The sequence below is a fragment of the Macaca mulatta genome, chromosome 8, assembly GCF_049350105.2.
Source record: "Macaca mulatta isolate MMU2019108-1 chromosome 8, T2T-MMU8v2.0, whole genome shotgun sequence".
NCBI lineage: Eukaryota > Metazoa > Chordata > Mammalia > Primates > Cercopithecidae > Macaca > Macaca mulatta.
This window is the reverse complement of record NC_133413.1, coordinates 78,182,587-78,201,987: the sequence shown is the minus strand read 5'-3', so window position 1 is coordinate 78,201,987 and position 19,401 is coordinate 78,182,587. Positions and strand designations below refer to the sequence as shown.

The 19,401-nt window shown below is 38.1% G+C and overlaps 1 protein-coding gene across 2 annotated transcripts in view; it reads left to right on the top strand.

The window, feature by feature from the left end:
* CPA6 (carboxypeptidase A6) overlaps nucleotides 1–19,401 on the top strand; it is a 310,643-nt gene that overhangs the window by 222,022 nt on the left and 69,220 nt on the right. For both annotated transcript variants that reach the window (XM_015145505.3, XM_077943755.1), the window contains exons 5-6: nucleotides 1,664–1,765; nucleotides 4,393–4,494. In XM_015145505.3, coding sequence (XP_015000991.2) covers nucleotides 1,664–1,765; nucleotides 4,393–4,494 — 204 coding nt within the window. The remainder of the gene's footprint in view (nucleotides 1–1,663; nucleotides 1,766–4,392; nucleotides 4,495–19,401) is intronic.

The following is a 19,401-nucleotide window of genomic DNA, read 5'->3' as shown; positions in this document are numbered from 1 at the left end:
TACATAGGATGTAGGAAGTGCAATGAAAGAGTGGGGAAATGTTGCTATAATTATAGCTATAATGGCCTCCACTAAGAAGTCAAGAAATGTAAAGCTAACCAGAGTTTAAGAAAATGATGAGTAGAGTGGACCTTACTTGCACCCTCTGCAAAGTTGAGAACTCTCAAAGGCAAAGCTTCATTTGTGGCACCTCTGCACCTTTGAACATGCATTTTTATCCTACCTGGAGAACTGACAGCCCCCTCATCCACACTGCCTCATCCTTTACTGTTCACCTGGACAGCTTGTTGTTCTGCAAATCTCAGCTTAAGCAAAAAGGTAGCTGTTCCTGTTCTCCTATATTGGATTTAAACCCCTCCTCCACCAACACCCAGTGAATTACATGCCCCCGTAGCACAGGGAAAGGCATTAATAAAATAATCACATAATTACATAATTAAAAACTATCACAGTATGTGATTATTTTATTAATGCCTTTCACCCCTAATAAGCTACAAGTTCCATGAAGGCAGGCCATTTCTTTCTTATTCACCACTATAACCCCAGTGGCAGGCAAATAGAGACCTCCAAATACATAGTTGTTGACAGGAATAAATGAATGAATCATACATTTTCCATGCTTCCTCTGAATTGAACAAAGGAATGCCAGACATAAAATAAATGAGATGCTACTCTCTTCTTAAGACGGTTTTTGGTTCTCTTGATGACAACTCTCCTTTCAAAATTATCTTCACATATTTCATGTCTCAACGTGTTTTGAAGCTTAGAAGCAATAGAAAGGTTTTAGATAACTTTGCACACAGAAGTACTGCTAACATGCACGAAAAAAAGGTCAAATTTTACAAATATAATATAGATATGCATAATGTATGTGTATATACACACACACAAACATCCTGCTCATTAGATTAAATACGAATAGAAAGAAAAGAATGTATGGGCACTTTCCTGAATATATTTAGCTATTTTTTTCAACGTCGATCCTTTTATACCATAAAATGGTAGGACACCTTTGTGGTTTTTTTTATACCTTATAAGGCTTTTAAGTCAGGAATGAAGCACATTATTCATTCAAATGTATCTTTTCCTGATGACAGGTAAGTGTATATGAATGGATCAATGCAAATGTGTCACTATCACTGGAGAAATTATTCAGAGTTTGCCCTCTGATGTGTAGCTCAGTAGAAGAACCTTTTAATGAAAAAAGATAATGCCTTTTTCTTAGCATCCTCTGTTCAGTGGCAATTTGTAATATATGGGACTTTAAGGAACACTTTCAAGTAGTTTGGACAGTTTTCCTAAAATTGATTTCTTTCCCTCTTAAATACTTGTGGAAAATAGAAATAAATTCTGATTTTCAAAAAGAAACCAGAACACATCAATTTTTAATAAAAATTTGTAACTAGTATATTAATGATATATGATAGATAATGGAAGAACAATATAAAGCCATAAGCTACTATCTGTAAAGGCAGAAAATTAAATGTAATTTTAAGTATCCCAAAGAAAATTAAAAATAGAAAGTAGGTTTTTGTTCAATTTTATATTCCATGTGCACTCCTTGAATTCTAAGACCTACTGTTGTCTTTTTGTTTCCTTTTATTCTCTAGAAGCTCCATTATTGTGAGAGAGTCTAACATAGTTTTTATTTATTTGCTCTTAGATTCAAAATTGGATGCATCATCTGAATAAAACTCACTCAGACCTCATTCACATGTTCTCTATTGGAAGATCATACGAGGGAAGATCTCTTTTTATTTTAAAGGTAAAAATAAGCAATTGCTATGTAAATACATAATATTTACCAAATATTCATCTTTTTCAACTTTGACTTATGTGGAAAAGAAATGAAGTGATCTTTTATAGAGTCTCATATTTAACATTATCTGATAATCTCAGAAATATTTTCCCTTAGGTTTCTGAGCCATATTTCATTTTTGCCATTGGATATTCCAGAGAATACTGTTGCTAACATTTTCAGTTATCGATGCGAAGTATTTGTGAGTTGGTGCTGCTTAAGATGAACCAACGCAAAACTATATAAATGTGTAAGAAACTGATATGGTTTGGCTCTGTGTCCCCACCCAAATCTCACATCAAATTGTAATTTCCAATGTTGCGGGAGGAACCTGGTGGGAGGTGATTGAATCATGAGGGCAGATTTCCCCCTGCTCTTCTTGTGATAGTGAGGGAGTTCTCATGAGATCTGGTTGTTTAAAAGTGTGTAGCCCTTCCCCCTTCACTCTCTTTCTCCTGCTCCACCATGTAAGATGTGCATCCTTCCTCTCCGCCTTCCGCCGTGACTCTAAGTTTCCTGAGGCCTCCCCAGCCGTGCTTCCTGTACAGCCTGCAGGACTCTGAGCCAATTAAACCTCTTTTATTTGTAACTACCCAGTTTCAGGTAGTTCTTTATAGCAACATGAGTACTAACTAATGCAGAAGCTACGCATTATTCTCATTCATCTCTTGACCCTGAATTCTCTTCTGTCTACTGACCTATAGCTCTCCATTCTTTCTCAGCCAAACTTCTAAAAAGACTGACCTCTAATCACCATCTCTATTTCCTCTCCTATCATTCAGACTTTGACTCACCAGCCTTTGCCCCCACAGCTCTTCTAAAACTTCTTTCCAAGGCCAGCAGCCACTCCTAGTTGATTCTCCTCCTGTCTCTCTGACCATCTGGGTCTCACTCACTGGCTCCTTTCCCCTCGTTCTTTCTTAGGTTCAGGTAATCCCTGAGACTCTATCCTCAGCCCTACTTTCATACCACAAACACTCTCTAGATAGACACAGCTAGCCCATAATTTCAGCAGTCATCCCAGACCTCTGTATCCATTGCAGTCCACCCTCTGGAACCTTAAATTCACCCCCATTGCCTACTTGACACTCTTCCCTGGATATTCAGAAAAGCACCTCAGATTCAGAATGGCATCCCTCTCCTCCCAATTCAGAAACATGGGCATCATCCTAAATTCCTCTTCTTTAACTATTCACTTTAAATTACCACCAAAAGCTGACCATTTTTTCTTCTGAATATTTCAGATCTGCCCCAGTTGCTTCTCTTGTTCTCATAGCTATTACCCTGACTTCTCTCTGTGTCTGTTCTCCCTGGACTATTGCAGTAGTTGCCTCACTGCTGAGCTTCCTTGGAGCCCCCATTCTTGACCCTCTCATGCTCTAATCCATCCTCCACACACAATATGAGCCCTCAAACATGAGCAAGCAAAAAAACACACACACACACACACACACACACACACACACACACATACACACACACACAGCCCGCCATAGAATACAGGAGGAAGCTCATCTCCTTTATTTAGTATCCAGGGAATCCACGTTGAGCTTTATCTGCTGTTCCTTCCTCAAACTGCAGGCACAGTTCCTCCAATATGGTGTGCTCAGATTCTCTTCCAGGATTGACATGCCTTCCTCCAACTTGTCTGCCAAACAAGCTTTATGTCTTGCTGAAATACTCAAGTGCTCCTCTTCTGAGAAGCCACCTTTTATTACTTAGGAAAATTCAACATAACACTCTTATGTTCCCATGGTAACTTATAGATATTTACATCATAATTGTTGATTGATTGCTTACATGTTTGCCCTCCCCACTAGCATATAAATTCCTTGTCTGTTCATGTTTGAATCTCCAGTACTGAGCACAATGTCTGGCATTAAAAAGGATTTCCTGAAATATTCGTGGAGTGAATTATTGAATGAATGAAAATTAGATCGCCTGTAATTATAATGATAGAAGCTCCTATTGATTTCTCGGCTAGCAACCAGGTTAAAAGTAATATTGATATAGTTGGATTGTAAAGAAAAATCTGCCACTTGATTCTAGAAACCAAGTTGTTTTATGTTTTCATTTCATGGTATAATAAAATTTGACTTTATCCACCTATAAAATATAGCTATTATTTAAGAACTATTCCTTGGGATGGAGAGAGAAAGGGGATGAGGGAGGACTTAGCTTTTCACTTAACAGTCACATACTATATTACAATGAAGAAGCAGGCTGAGCCAGGAGGATTGCAAGAGACCAGGAGTTCAAGACCAGCCTTGGCAACATAGCAAGAACTCATCTCTTAAAAATTAATTAATTAATTAAAATAAAAAATTTTTAAAAATAAAGAAGCAACCTATTTTAGGGATTTTCCTTTCCCTTTTGTGCTTTCTGGTTCTTTTATTATAATTAGGACAATAAATGTATTGTTTCTGCATAAACAAGCCTGGACTTTCGAGATAGATAGGAACTCTCTTTGTCCTTTTTATGCGTTACCTAATGAACCACACTATAATGAAGAATTATGCTGAAACCTTATTAAATTATGCTGGTCAGTGAATCTAAAAGCCTGAGTTGGTTACTGTGAATGCTCTTGTTTTCAGCTGGGCAGACGTTCACGACTCAAAAGAGCTGTTTGGATAGACTGTGGTATTCATGCCAGAGAATGGATCGGTCCTGCCTTTTGTCAGTGGTTTGTAAAAGAAGTAAGTTAAACCCTTTACACAATGTCCATTTCAGCTAGTCAGTGCTTCCCTGTGTTTTTATTCTGCTTAACAAATGAAGTGGGAATTTGAAACCAATGATACCTGATTGAATAACAGTAACACCTTGATTCCATGGGCTACTTTCATGTTTATGAAGACCTCTTGTAACCCTGGCTCAGCTTATCCTCACCTGTGCCCATGGAAGTGGGAATTGGCAGCTCTCATTACAGAGAAAGAAACTGAAGTTCAGAGCCTTTTTGAATTTGTGACAAATTAGGAACTAACCTAGCAATGCATATATGGCACAGCTAAAAACCCAATCTGTGGTGTTCCAAATAATTTCTTACAAGATATCCAGCTCAGAAAGTTCTACATTACTTGACTTCCTCCTCAAAATCATTCCACATATGCTCTAACAATAAAGAGATGAACAAGGGGTTGCTTGTGCCCTCCTGCTATAGGTCTATAATTTAGATACCAGAAGACCTTTAGCATCTGTGGATTTAACATTCTTAGTTTCAGTTATTTTTCAGTAACCCTAATCGTTGATGACTCATAGTGATTTCTCATTTTCTTAATGCTTCATTTGAGTCACAGGCCCTCTGAGCTAGTGCATTGAGTGGGTCCCTATCCCAAGAGTGGGCCAGCCTTTTGTGCCAACACTTTTGTATGTTCTGATACTTTTCTATTCATTGTCAAGGATGTAGTATCTTTCATGGTTTGTTTTTTTTTTTAACCTTGACTTTTAGTTTTGGGAGTTGAGGGGTGACTAATACTGGTAATGAAAGTGAAAGTCGAAGGATATGAAGGGTCTTAGCCACAAAACAACTCGACAAATTTTTTAGCCCTGTACTTATAGAAAACCATTAAAGACACAAAGGATATTTAAATGTATCAGTTATATTTTACCGTGTTTTATGGGGAAATTATGTGCTGTAGTGGAATTTGTAACTTTGAAAACTCTCCTAGGTCTTAGAAAACATAGCTCACAAATGTCAAGAATGTACTGAATTTACAAAATGTCTCTCTGGCACTACCAAAACCACAAAAGTATGCTTAATCTTATAAGTATTGAGGAATAAAATTTTCTAAACATTCCTACTCAGTTTATTGAGTAATTTGCATTCTCTTAAAACCCTATTTCATCCTGCTAGGACAAATGCAAAAGCTAATAAGAAATTAACTCTATTACATTGCATCAAATACCCAATGTATACATATCAACATGTTGTCTGCTATTTTAGGTTTAAAAAAAAAAAGAAATAGTTAAGTACAGAACATCTGTTGTTGACAGGATATGGTCGTGTAGATTATTGAAGAACATGAGAATGTATCTCCCTAGCATTCCAGCTAAAGTTTTCCCTCACCCCCAACATATGCAACCTTTTCTTTATAACATCTAAATTTACTTTGTCTATTATATGGTTATCATCTTATTCCTGTACCAACTCCTACAAGAGAAACTGCATCCATCTTGTTCACTGCTAAATCCCCAACATGTAGAAAAACACTTGGCACTTAATAGATGTTCAAATATTTGTTAATGCACTGAAATGATGAGAATTCAGTGGTAATAATGTGGAAAGATTTCTGGATGATGACTTCTCAGATCTTCTCATAGGATATGAATGGTTCCATCTGGATTTTTATAGCATACAATCTGTGGAGCCATATACAGCAGCACTGTAACCTGGGCTACATTTCCAAGGAAGAGAAGGACAGTGTAACCACAGGTACACAGGAAAAGGAAGAGGCATGTGCAATGACTGTCAACTGAGGGCAGTTGATTTTGGAGCAAGAGCAAGAAGCAATTGAGATTAGGCTCCATTTCCACTGATACATTGTTGGGAGGAGAGGCTTTCCTCTCCATCCTCCTCCCTCCTGCATAGGGCCATCATGTGTGCAGAAGAGTGAGGCCATTCCTGTGCCTCTGCTACCTTTCCCACACCTCTTTCACTCCTCCAGATTATGGCTGCCATTTGCTCCTCCACTTTACCACTCCATTTTCTGTCTGAGCCATGGAAGCAACCAGAAATGAAACAAAGGAGGCCTAGAGGTCATTCACCCCAGTGTCACAGTCAAGGTGTCAGCTGGAGCCCTGGGCATGAGGACGTGTGGCTTCCTTGGGGGATGATGTGCTTCCAAGCTCACTCATATGGCTCGTGGTAAGCCTTAGGTCCTCATTGGCTGTGGGCCAGAGATATCAGCTCTTTGCCACATAAACTTCTTCCTAGGCCAGCTCAAAACATGGCACCTGGCTTCACTCAAAGCAGGTGAGAGTGAAAGCAAGAGAAAACAGGCCCCAGATGGAAACTACGGTTCTTTTGTAACCTAGTCTTAGAAGTGACTTCATATCACTTTTGCCATATTTTCTTCATTAGAAGTGAGTCACTTGGTCCAGCCCATACTCAAGAGGAAGGAATTATGCAGGGACAGATACTAAGAAGCAGGAATTGTTGGGGATCACATTAAAGTCTGCTTACCACTCCTTGATGAGATTTTCCACATAACCACTTACATCCTTATGCAAATGTGAACTGGAAGAAAACTTATCAGCCCTTCTAGGATCCTGATAGAACCTCAGATTGCATAGGTGTTATGTGCACACAGTTGGAAGTCAGGCAACCCCACACTGATGTCAGGGTAATGTCAGCTCTGCCACTTACTGTCTGTATTATCTTGGTATCAAGTCACTTAACCTTTCTGAGCCTCAGCAAAATGATGATAATGATAGTATGTAACACATTGGCTTATTGGGAGGATTAAATAATATACTGCATGTGTTCTCTCATAAGTGGGAGTTGAACAATGAGAACACATGGACACAGGGAGGGGAACATCACACACTGGGGCCTGTCGGGGGATGGGGGAAAAGAGGAGGGAGAGCATTAGAACAAATACCTAATGCATGCGGAGCTTAAACCTAGATAATCGGTTGATAGGCACAGCAAATCACCGTGGCACATGTAAACCTATGTAACAAACCTGCACGTTCAGCACATGTGTCCCAGAACTTAAAATAATAATAATAATAAAATAATGCATGCAAAAGACTTAACAGAATGTTTTGCATATAATAAACACTTAATAAAATCAATTATTATTACTATTAATCAGCAATTTGGTATTTTTAAATAACTAATGAAAAGGGAACAATTAAAAAGAAAATCAAGCCAGGCATGGTGGCTCACACCTGTAATTCCAGCACTTTGGGAGGCCGAGGCAGGAGGATCACTTGAGCCCAGGAATTTGAGATCAGCCTGGGCAACATAGTGAGACCCTGTCTCTACAAAAAAAAAAAAAAAAAAAATTTAATTAGCTCGGTGTAGTGGTGCATGCCTGTAGTCCCAGCTACTCCAAAGGCTGAGGAGGGAGAACCTGTTGAACTCAGGACATCAAGGCTGCAGTGAGCTGTGATGATGCCACTGCACTCCAGCCTGGGCAACAGAATGAGACCCTGTCTCCATAAATAAATAAATAAAAAGACTCTGGGAGGCCTAGGCAGGTGGGTCACTTGAGGTCAGGAGTTCAAGACCAGCCTGGCCAATATGGTCAAACCCTGTCTCTACTAAAATTACAAAAAATAGCTGGGTGTGGTGGCACACACCTGTAGTCCCGGGTACTCAGGAGGCTGAAGCAGGAGAATTCCTTGAACCTAGGGGGCAGAGGTTGCAGTGAGCCAAGATCATGCCACTACACTCCAGCCTGGGCAACAAAGTGAGACTCCATCTCAAAAATAAACAAATAAAAATAAATAAATAAATAAATAGAAATTTAAAAATCAAGGATATAAAGGAACTCAACAACACTATCAACCAACAGGATCTAATAGACTGTACCCAACAACAGCAGAATATACTTTCAAGTGCCTATGGAACATATTCTAAAATATACCATATCCTCTTCCAAAACATAGACCTCAACAAATGTAAAATAATTGAAATCATAAGATGTGTTCTGTAACCACAGTGAAACCAAACTAGTAATTGATGGCAGAAAGATAACAGGAAAATCTCCAAACACTTGGAAATTAAACACATTTCTAAATGATCCATGGGTCAAAGATAAAATCTCAAGGGAAGTTTTGATAATACCTTGAACTGGATAAAAGTGAAAATACAACATATCAAAATGTGTGGGGCATAGCTAAAGCAGTGCTGAGAGGGAAATGTATAGCACTAAAGGTATACATTAGAAAAGAGGGAAAGTCTCAAAACAATAAGCTCTTCCTTCATTGACCTAGAAAAAATAGAAAATAAACCCAAAGCATGCAGAAGGAAGGAAATAATAGAAATAAGAGCAAAAATTAATGAAATTGAAAACAGAGTTATTAGAGAAAATCAATAACACAATAAGCTGACTGGAGTGCAGTAGCATGATCATGGCTCAATGCAGCCTTGATTTCCCAGGCCCAAGCAAACCTCTCACCTCAGCCTCCAGAGCAGTTGGGACCACAGGTGTGTGCCATCAATTCAGGCTAACTTTTTTTAATTATTTTTTGTATAGACAGGGTCTCCCTATGTTTCCCAAGGTTATCTCGAACTCCTAGGCTCAACTCCCACCTCAGCCTCCCAGAGTCCTGGGATTATAGGCATGAGCCATGCACCTGGCCTAGTTCTTTTAAAAGATAGATAAAATTGGCAAAGCTCTAGCGTGAGAGACAAAGAAAATAAGAAGATGCAAATTACCAATATCAGGAATGAAATGGAATATCACTACTAACTCTGAAGATATAAAAAAGGTTAATAAGGGAATACTGGGAATAATTCTACCCTTGTAAATTTGACAATGTAGACAAAATGAACCAATTAATTGAAAAACACTAACTACTACAACTTACCTATTAGAAAGTAGAGAATTTGAATATCCCTGTAATTATTACACATTTTAATTTATGATTTTTAAATGCTCCAAAAAGGAAATTTCAAGGCACAGAAGCTTTCACTGGAGAATTCTACCAAATGTTTAAAGAAGAATTAACACCAATTCAACACAGTCTTTTCAGAAAATAGAAGAGGTTGGAACACTTCCAATTCTTTTTATGAAGCCTGGTATCAAAACCAGAGACAGCACATGAAAAAGAAACTCAGACCAATATCCTTCTTGAAAATAGATACAGAAATCCTGAATAAAGTATTAACAGATAGAATTTAGCAATCAAGAGAAACAATTATATACCATAGCTAAGTGAGATTTACTTCAGGGATGCAATCCCAGTTTAATACTCAAAAGTTAGTCATTGTAATCCACTGTATTAAAAGCTAAAGAAGAAAAATTATATAATTTTATCAATTGATGCAGAGAAAGCATTTGACAAAATTTAACATATATCCATGATAAAACTCTTAAAGAAAGAAAGGGGAAATTTTTCAACAGGATACAAGATAAACATACAAAATCAATTTTGTTTCCATACACATAATAGCAATGAACACATGGACACTGGAATTTTTAAAATACAAGATTATATACAATTACTCAAAAAACTGTAATACTTTTAGGTGTAAATCCAGCAAAACATGTACAGGACTTACATGCTGAAAACTACAAAATGCTGGTGAAATAAAGAAAATTGAAGTGGAGAAACATACCACATTCATAGATTGGGAGATTTCAAAATAGTAAAGATGGCAATTCTACTCAAATTGATATAGAGATTTAACACAATTCCTATCAAAATTTCAGCAAGACGTTTTGTAGCTGTAGATAAGATTATTCTTAAAAGTGTATGAAATGGCAAAGGAAGTAGGAGAGCTAAAACTTTTTTGAAAAAGAAGAATGAAATGGGAGGGAGGATTCGTTCTATCTAATTTCAAGACATACCATATACCTACAATAATTAAGAGCGTGTGGTATTGGTGAAGGGACAGACATAGATAAATGGAACAGAATAGAAACCCAAAAATAGATCCACACAAATATTTCCAACTGACTTTTGACAAAAATGCAAAACCAATTCAAGGGAGGAAAGACAGCCTTTTCAACAAACGGTACTGGAGTAATTGGATATTCATTGCAAAAAAAAATGAATCTTTTTTTGTATATGGTATGAGTCTAAGTCTCATACCATATACAAAAATTAACTCAAAATTGATCATGAATTTAAATGTAAAATGATAAAACTTTTAGGGGAAAAAAGCATAGAAGAAAATCTTGAGGATCTAAAACCAAGGCAAAGAGTTCTTTGATTTGACACCAAAAACATGCTCCATAAAAGGAAAAGTAGCTACATTGTACATTATCAAACTTAATCAAAATTTTAAACTTTTGCCTATGAAAAACTGTTAAGAGGATGAAAATGATAAGCTGCAGACTGAGAAAAGATATGCAAATCACATATCTAATAAAAGACTCATTTGGAATATATAAACTCAAAACTTGACAGTAAAAAGCAAGCAATCCAATGAGAAAATGGGCAAAAGACAAGAAGAGACATTTAACCAAAGTGTATACATACAGATGGCAAATAAGCACATACAAAAAAGATGTTGGGAAAATTAAAGCCACAGTGAGCTATCACTACACACCTATCTGAATGGCTAAAAATAATCAGATGGATAGATTTATATCTATAGATGTATAGGTAGATCTATACATCTACACATATATATCACCAATATCACCAAATGCCAGGGAGGATGCAGGAAACTAGAGCACTCATATGTTGCAGGTGCAGATGTAAAACGGTAGAGCTATTCTTGAAAACAGTTGGCAGTCTCTTTTCAAACTAGGCATGGAACTACCATATGACCCAGTAATTGCACTCTTGGCATTTATCCCAGAGAAATTAAAACTTATGTTTGCTCAAAAACCCGTGCACAAATGTTTATAGCAGCTTTATTTATAATAGCCCCAAACTGGAAACAACCCAGGTATCCATCAACAGACAAATGGTTAAACAAACTGTAGTACATCCATACCATGGAAAACTACTCAACAATTAAGAGGAACAGATTCTTGATAAACTCAGCAACCTGGATGAATCTCCAGAGAATTATGCTGAATGAAAAAGTCAATCTTAAATGTCTATTGTATTATTTCACTTATATATTGCTTTCTAAATGACAAAATTATGGAAATGGAGAACAGACAAGTGACTGCTCAGGGTTAGGGAAGGGGTGGAGTTGGAAGGAAAGTGGATGTGGCTGTAAAAGGGCAACATGAGGAATGTGTGTGAGGATGGAAATGTTCTGTATCTTGCCCGTATCAATGCCAATACTGTAATGGTAATATTATACTACAGTTTGGCAAGATACTACAGTTTACCAATGGGGAAAAATAGGTAAAGGGTATATGGTATCTATCTGTATTCTTATAATTACATGTGGACCCTCATTTATCTCCAAATCAGAAGTTTATTATAAAAATAATAGCCAGGCTGCATATCCCTGGTTTCCATTCTCTTTGGAACCAGGTGCTATCTCTTGCCTAGAGAAACAGTCAATTTCATCTCTGCTCTCTCTTCCCTGCTGTGTAATCCTCATCAGCTGGCCCTGACTCTCTCTGCCATGGAAACCAGAAGTATCAAGGGGGGCTCTGGCTCTCTAAATTCGTCTCCTCTTTGGCCAGCGTTACTGTCCCATGCCATGCCCTGAGAGCCACTTCTACTTCTGCCTCCATTCCAATTTAGTGGATTGATCTGTGGATGTCAATTTTGAAAACACAAAGCTCAGAAAACAGTGATACAGAAGCAAACTACCACAATTAAATGACTGGTAAATTGGGCTTCATTATTTTGTTATTTTGAAAAATGCATAAATGAATTCATTATCTCAACAAATAATTTCTAGTTCCTAGTTGACAGACATTTTTAAAATGCCAGATATACCACAAAACTTATGGGCTTTAGTCTTTTAAGTTGATAGTCATTTAGTTCTGTTGGAAAATGTAGAGCCATCACCTTTCTGTTTGCAGTACATGCTACCTCTCTTTCTTTCCTAATATTCACATAGCACAAATTGTTTTTAATCTCATAAGTAGAATTAAGAAAACAAATGGTGGGTACACTTAGATTGCAAAATCTCTGTCTCTTGCCGAATGCTTGCTTATACCAGGTTAGCAAAACCATTGACAATATCATATGATATTTATGGTGCCATGGGACTTTGAGGGGAGAGGAAAAAGATGAGCACAGACATGCTGGACTTACTGTTGAAATGCATACTACAGATGCTCCCTTCATCACAAAATTAAAAAGGAGTTTTAAGAAATATTCCTTTTTGATGCTAAAATTTTCTTTTCTTTTTTTTTTTTTTTTTTTTTTTGAGATGGAGTCTCACTCTGTCACCCAGGTTGGAGTGTAGTGGCGCGATCTTGGCTCACTGCAACCTCTGCCTTCCGGGTTCAAGCGATACTCCTGCCTCAACCTCCTGAGCAGCTGGGATTACAGGTGTGCACCACCACACACTGCTAATTTTTGTATTTTTAGTAGAGACGGGGTTTCACCAGGTTGGCCAGGCTGGTCCCGAACTCCTGACCTCAAGTGATCCACCCACCTCAGCCTCCCAAAGGGCTGGGATTACAGACGTGAGCCACCACGCCCAGCCTAAAGTTTTCTTAAATTTGTCATGGGCCAAGAGGGATGATACAGATACTAAATTCATCAAAGAAAGAAAACTAGAATAGATACATAAGGAGAAATAAGCAGAGATACACATACAGAACTTGGAAGTTATCTTTCTGCAAACGTGAACAGATATCTACAGAAGAGCAAGAGACTTAAACCTGAGAATGGGCAGGCCAGGGAACAAAGAGAATAGATAGCAAGGAGATACTTGTAAAGAGGGACACTTACAAAACTTAAAAGCAATGGGCTTGAAAATTAAATTTAAAAATAGAGGATGGCTCACACCTGAGGCAGATGGATCACTTGAGGCCAGGAGTTCAAGACCAGCCTGGACAACATGGCAAAACCCCTTCTCTACTAAAAATACAAAAATTAGCTGGCCATGGTGGTGCATGCCTATAATCCCAGCTATTCAGGAGGCTGAGGCAGGAGAATTGCTTGAACCCAGGAGGCGGAGGTTGCAGTGAGCCAAGATCACACCACTGCACTCCAGCCTGGGTGACAGAGCAAGACTCCATTTAAAAAAAAAAAAAAAAGTAGAGGAAATCACCAAGTTAAAATAGGGTTGAAAACAGTATGGCAGTTCTTCCAAAAGTTAAACATAGAGTTACTACGTGACCCCAAAATTCCACTCCTATGTGTGTACCAAAGAGAACTGAAAACATATCCACACAGAAACTTGTACATGAATGCTCATAGCAGCATTATTCATAATAGCCAAAAAGTGGCCATCAACTGATGAATAGTTTTTTATTGGTATAACCATACAACAGGGCATTATTCAGCCATAAAAGGAATGACGGTTTTAAGATACAGTAGTGATGGACCTTGAAGACATTGTGCTAAATGAAATGAGGCAGACACAGAGGCTCATATGTTGTATCACTCTGTTCATATGAAATATTCAGAGAGTAGGCAAATCCACAAAAACAGGAAGCAGATTAGTACTTGCAAGGGGATGGGGTAAGAGGGAATTGGAACTAACAACTACCAGGTTCTTTTTGGAGTGGTGGAAATGTCCTAGAATTCAATAGTGATGGTGATTGTACAGCACTGCGAATATACTAAAAACCACTGAATTGTGCACTGTAAAATGGTGAATTTTATGTTCTGTGAATCATATCTCAATAGGAAGTAAATGAAGTGCTGATACGTGCTACAACATACTTGAATCTTGAAAACATGCTAAATGAAAGAAGTCAATCACAAAATATTATGTATTACCTGATTCCATACATATGCAGTGCCCCAAATCGGTAAATTTCTGGAAAAAGGAAGTAGATTAGTGGTTGCCTATGGTGAGGGAAGAGGATAGGATTATGGGGTTGATAGCTAAAGAGTATGGGCTCCCTTTTTGGATAATGAAAGTATAAGGCCAGGCACCACGGCTCTCGCCTGTAATCCTAGCACTTTAGGAGGTCAAGGTGAGCAGATCATGAGGTGAGGAGTTCAAGACCAACCTGGCCAATATAGTAAAACCCCATTTCTACTAAAAATACAAAAATTAGCCAAGCATGGTGGCACATGCCTGTAATCCCAGCTGTTGGGGAGGCTGAGGCAGGAGAATTGCTTGAACTGGGGAGGTGGAGGTTGCAGTGTGCCTAGATTGTGCCACTGCAGTCTAATATAGGTGACAGACACTCCATCTAAAAAAAAAAAGGAAAATATAAAACTATATAGTGGTGATGGTTGCACAACTCTAAATATACTAAAACACACTAAATTGCATACTATAAAAGGATGAATTGTAAGGTGTGTGAATTATATCCCAATAAAGCTGTTATTTTTTAAATTAGGGTTAAATAGCATTCCCCCAGAAGATATTTATATTAATCAGTTCAACAAATTATTGTTGATCACCACATTTTTAGCACTCTGCTTATATTATGGCCATCAACAGAAGTATAAATCATGGTCCCTGCGCTCAAGGGGTCTGCATTCTATTTGAGGAGGAATATTTATGTGCAGGAAACAACATAAAATAGTGTGTCTTTGGAGGCCTAAGTGTACTGATTATAGTACCTGAAGAAATTAAGGAATCAGAAAAATCCATTAAGGCCAAAAAGATAAGGTTTGGGGAAGCTTTGTGGAGGAAATGATTCTCAAGCCTTGACTTGGAAGTTGGAATTTGATCAGAGAAATGAAAGTATTCCAAGAAAGAGAAAAGATTAATGTTGAGAATGAACATGCTATGTGTGTCATTGTAGATTTAGTGAGGCAACAACCTATAGTCTGTGTGTGTAGACTCTAATTCCATATAATACTGCTTGAAAAATTATAGTAAGCCTTGGAAGCCAAGCAGAGTTTGGTCCAATAAAGTGAAATGAGAAAACACTGGCCAGATGCGGTGACTCACACCCGTAATCCCAGCACTTTGGGAGGCCAAGGTGGGAGGATCACTTGAGCCCAGGAGGTCAAGGCTGCAGTGAGCTGTGATTGCACCACTGCGCTCCAGCCTGGGTGACAGAGTGAGATCTTGTCTCAAAAAAAAAAAAAGAAAGAAAAAGAAAACACTGATAAGGAGCAAAAAGCACGTCCCATTGTCAGAGAGCTTAAAGATGAAAGGCAATGATATATGGATGAAAGGAAGGAGAAAGAACCCAGAGTGAGGGTGACTAACTAGAAATTTCTAGGACAGGAATCTACACATAGACAGTGAAAAAACCATGTAAGAAAGTTCAAAGAGGCCGGGCGCGGTGGCTCACGCCTGTAATCCCAGCACTTGGGGAGGCCAAGGCGGGCAGATCACAAGGTCATCAGATCGAGACCATCCTGGCTAACACGGTGAAACCCCCTCTCTACTAAAAACACAAAAAATTAGCCGGGCGCGGTGGCAGGCACCTGTAGTCCCAGCTACTCGGCAGGCTGAGGCAGGAGAATGGCGGGAGCCTGGGAGGCGGAGCTTGCATTGAGCAGAGATCGTGCCACTGCACTCTAGCCTGGGCAACAGAGCGAGACTCCCTCTCAAAAAAAAAAAAAAAAAAAAAGAAAGTTCAAAGAAAATATTCATTCATTCTATCAAAAGCTTATTGAGCACTTCCTTTTATATGAAAGCAGCATGCTAAGTCCTGTAATGGCACAAGTGCTGTCCTACAGTGCACAAAACGTTAACCCTTTCCTCAGTGCATTTGCAGTTCTACTTGGGAGAAGAGACACACACACAAAAGAAGGCAGTGATAAAGAAAGTCTTTAGGAATTTAGGAATTGATGATTGGCTTGATATGGGAATGGAAGAGGAGAATGGGTCAAAGATAAGATGCCCAAGAGATTAGTGGTGTCATTGAAGTTGGGGGAGCATCAGTTGAAGTGTTGGCAGGACCATTAGTCTGAAGGGAAGTACCCAACACAACACTACACTAAGCTGGTGGAATGATTAATTTGTTCAGCAAGTAATTATCAAGTGTTTACTACTATGCATCAGGCCAGGCCCTGTTAAGACACTGGATACTGGATAATGGGGAGGTAAAATCAAAAACTCTGCTGTTATCCAACTCATGGATTCTCATGGACCAAAAGAGTGAATGCTGTTTGACAAGAGGTGAAAGATCAAGCAAGCTGTCAAAATGAATGAATACCTGATTCACAGGTCTAATTTGGGCAGCAGTCAACCAAGAATAAATTCCAGTGATTTTGTCCACCATAACAAAGTTGTGTGTAAGTACTTTTCTTGTCTGTATCACATAAGCTGATAAGAAGAGACAAGCAAAGGGATGGAAGATTGTAGAAGTACACCATTGAGGTCCTGGTACAAATTCAGGGCAACTAATACCTATATTTAGGATTGCCTAGTAATTTTCAGTGGCAGCTCATTTTTACATCTTTTTGTCTTTTTAATTGTGGAAAGGCCACTTGAATTATTTGTTGCCAATGCAAGTGGAATAGCATTTGCTTCATTTTTCAGAATAACCTCCAACCGAATGAGGCAATTTGGGCTTTGTTCGCTTTCGCTAGTTTGAGATTGTCAACCTCCCAGATTGAGTATCTCAAGCCATGGTTGGTGCTTGCTGGCCCAGAGTTCTGCATAGCACTTCAGTTTTTTCCTCAAATAATTCTACATCGCTGGGATGAATTTGACCAGAGTCATTATTTGTATAATATTAAGAAAGTGACTCAGGGAAATATTTGTTTGACTTCTAAATGAGGAAGACATTTCCAAGCATAAAAGCAAAGAAAGAAGGCATAAAGGAATGACTGATAGCCCTGACTACGTAAAAAGATTTTAGTGTAATATTTATTGATGAAGGAAACTCTTCATGACACGTTGCTATGTTTTAAAAAAAACAAGCATGGACAATATAATTTCAATTTTGCAAAATCTATGTCTGAGAGTTTATAGCTATATATCTGAAAAATATGCCAAACGTTAAAAGAAGATAGGATTATGGGTAATTTTTGTTTTATTCTTTATGCATTTCTGAATTTCTCAAAATTTTCTGTATAAAACAGGACAAAAACTGACTATATTTTTAAAATAAATTTTACTCAGACAAAACAGAATGCATTTCATTCTCACACTAAACTCAGTTATGTTTGAGTCATATATTTCTACAGGTATTTTAGAATCAGCAGTTGAATTATATTTAACTCAGTGGAAGACCAAAGATAAAGCAAGGGTTTGCGAAAAAATGTTTGGGACTAAAATGACCTGAAATGGAAAGTTCTCCCAGACGTTGAAGATGTATAATATACAGGTGGATCTAATTTGATCCTGTTACAGAAAGGCAGCAGTACAACAAAAGAAAGGAAAAGCAATAAAACATCCTTAATTCTCCAAGTGAGCCACAATATTCATCTGCTGTCTATGTAATGTGAAACCTCGCCCTTCCAGGCCCAGTTTGATTATTGGAAAACCATCTCCATTGTGCATTCCCACCCATCTACACTCGGCACTGCAGTGATGGCTAATCCTAGTGCCAACATCTGGCATGTGATTCAGATGTACTATGCAGATGATTCAAATAAAAATAAGAATAGGAGACTTTCAGGGAAGCAGGTTATTTTCCAGGCAGAGTATGTAGTAATATGTGAGGGCTATGGTGGGTTGTGTGTTTAGGACAGAGCTCTAAGAACGACTTAGAGCTGTGGTTGTAGGAGAAGTCCTCCAACTGTGAAGTCTTTCCAGAAGGGGAAGGCTCTTCTCCAAGGATCCAAAAGTTCTCCAGGGAATAGTCCTTTTGGATAATCATCTCTTTCAGTCTCATTATGTCTTGCTGCTCATCAAAGGTAAAATATAAGCCCTCAGACATAGGCATGAAACACCAAGGTCTTGGTTAAAAAATAGATCACTAAAAATAAACCTTTTTAAGAAGAGAACTTAAATTGCATGTATATGCCAAAAAACGGAATAAATCAGACAACTACTAAGCCCAGATCAAGTATCTAATGAGTTCAGCTGAGTAAGCAAACACATCTTTGTTCTTAATTACGTAATGGAAAACAGCTCATCATATGAAAATGATCTTCATTTTTTAAATTGTCTGACTTTGGTTCACTGCCATTCTGAGTAATTACGATATTTTGGTTTGCTTTTTCCTGGCCTTCAGTACCGTTAGTTCCCCGTGTTCTCCCATGCTCACTCTCCCCAATCTCCTTCATTCTTCACGTCCTCCAACCTATCTCTTTCTCCCCTTCTATCCAATTTATAATGCCTTGAACATAGCAGAGTTTTTATTTAATATTTGTTGAGTTTCAGTTTAACTAAACTGAAATCCATTGCATCAGTTGTACTCCACTACCTAATAATAGGGAGTGTTCTGGCCATTGTGAGCACAGACAATGCTCGCTTTCCACCAGTAGCACCGAACTATAAAAGTGGCCACACAGGCTGAAGCCAGACAGAGCAGTCTTCATAATCAATGAGAGAAATTATTTGTTCTGTGATCCTAACAGCTTTTGTCAAAATATTTAAAACTCTCTTACTTTGTTATACATGTATTGGGAAATGATTTTAAGTGGTAAAACTAGTATGCTGTGTTTTAAATCATGAGAAATACTGAGAATTAAAACATCTTATTTCTTTGTTAAAAAAAAACTTATAAAGGGTAGTTTGGGTTGTGTTCATTGTCTTCTCTCTGTATAGCTTGCAATATGAAATGAGCATCTTTCATAAAAAAAAAATTTGCCTTGGCAGATTGTCATACTCCTTTCTTCACTGAATCAGCTTCCAGTACTTTTTTTTCCTTTATACTTTCAATGTCACGAAATATCTTAGAGTTCCTTTAATGTGAAGTGTTGCCAGGTCACTTCTTCTGGAATATCATCATCCTTTTCATCCCAACCTCTTGTCTCATCTGTATTGGTAAATTGGTCCTCACTGTATTCCTCTGGCTGCATATCTAGAG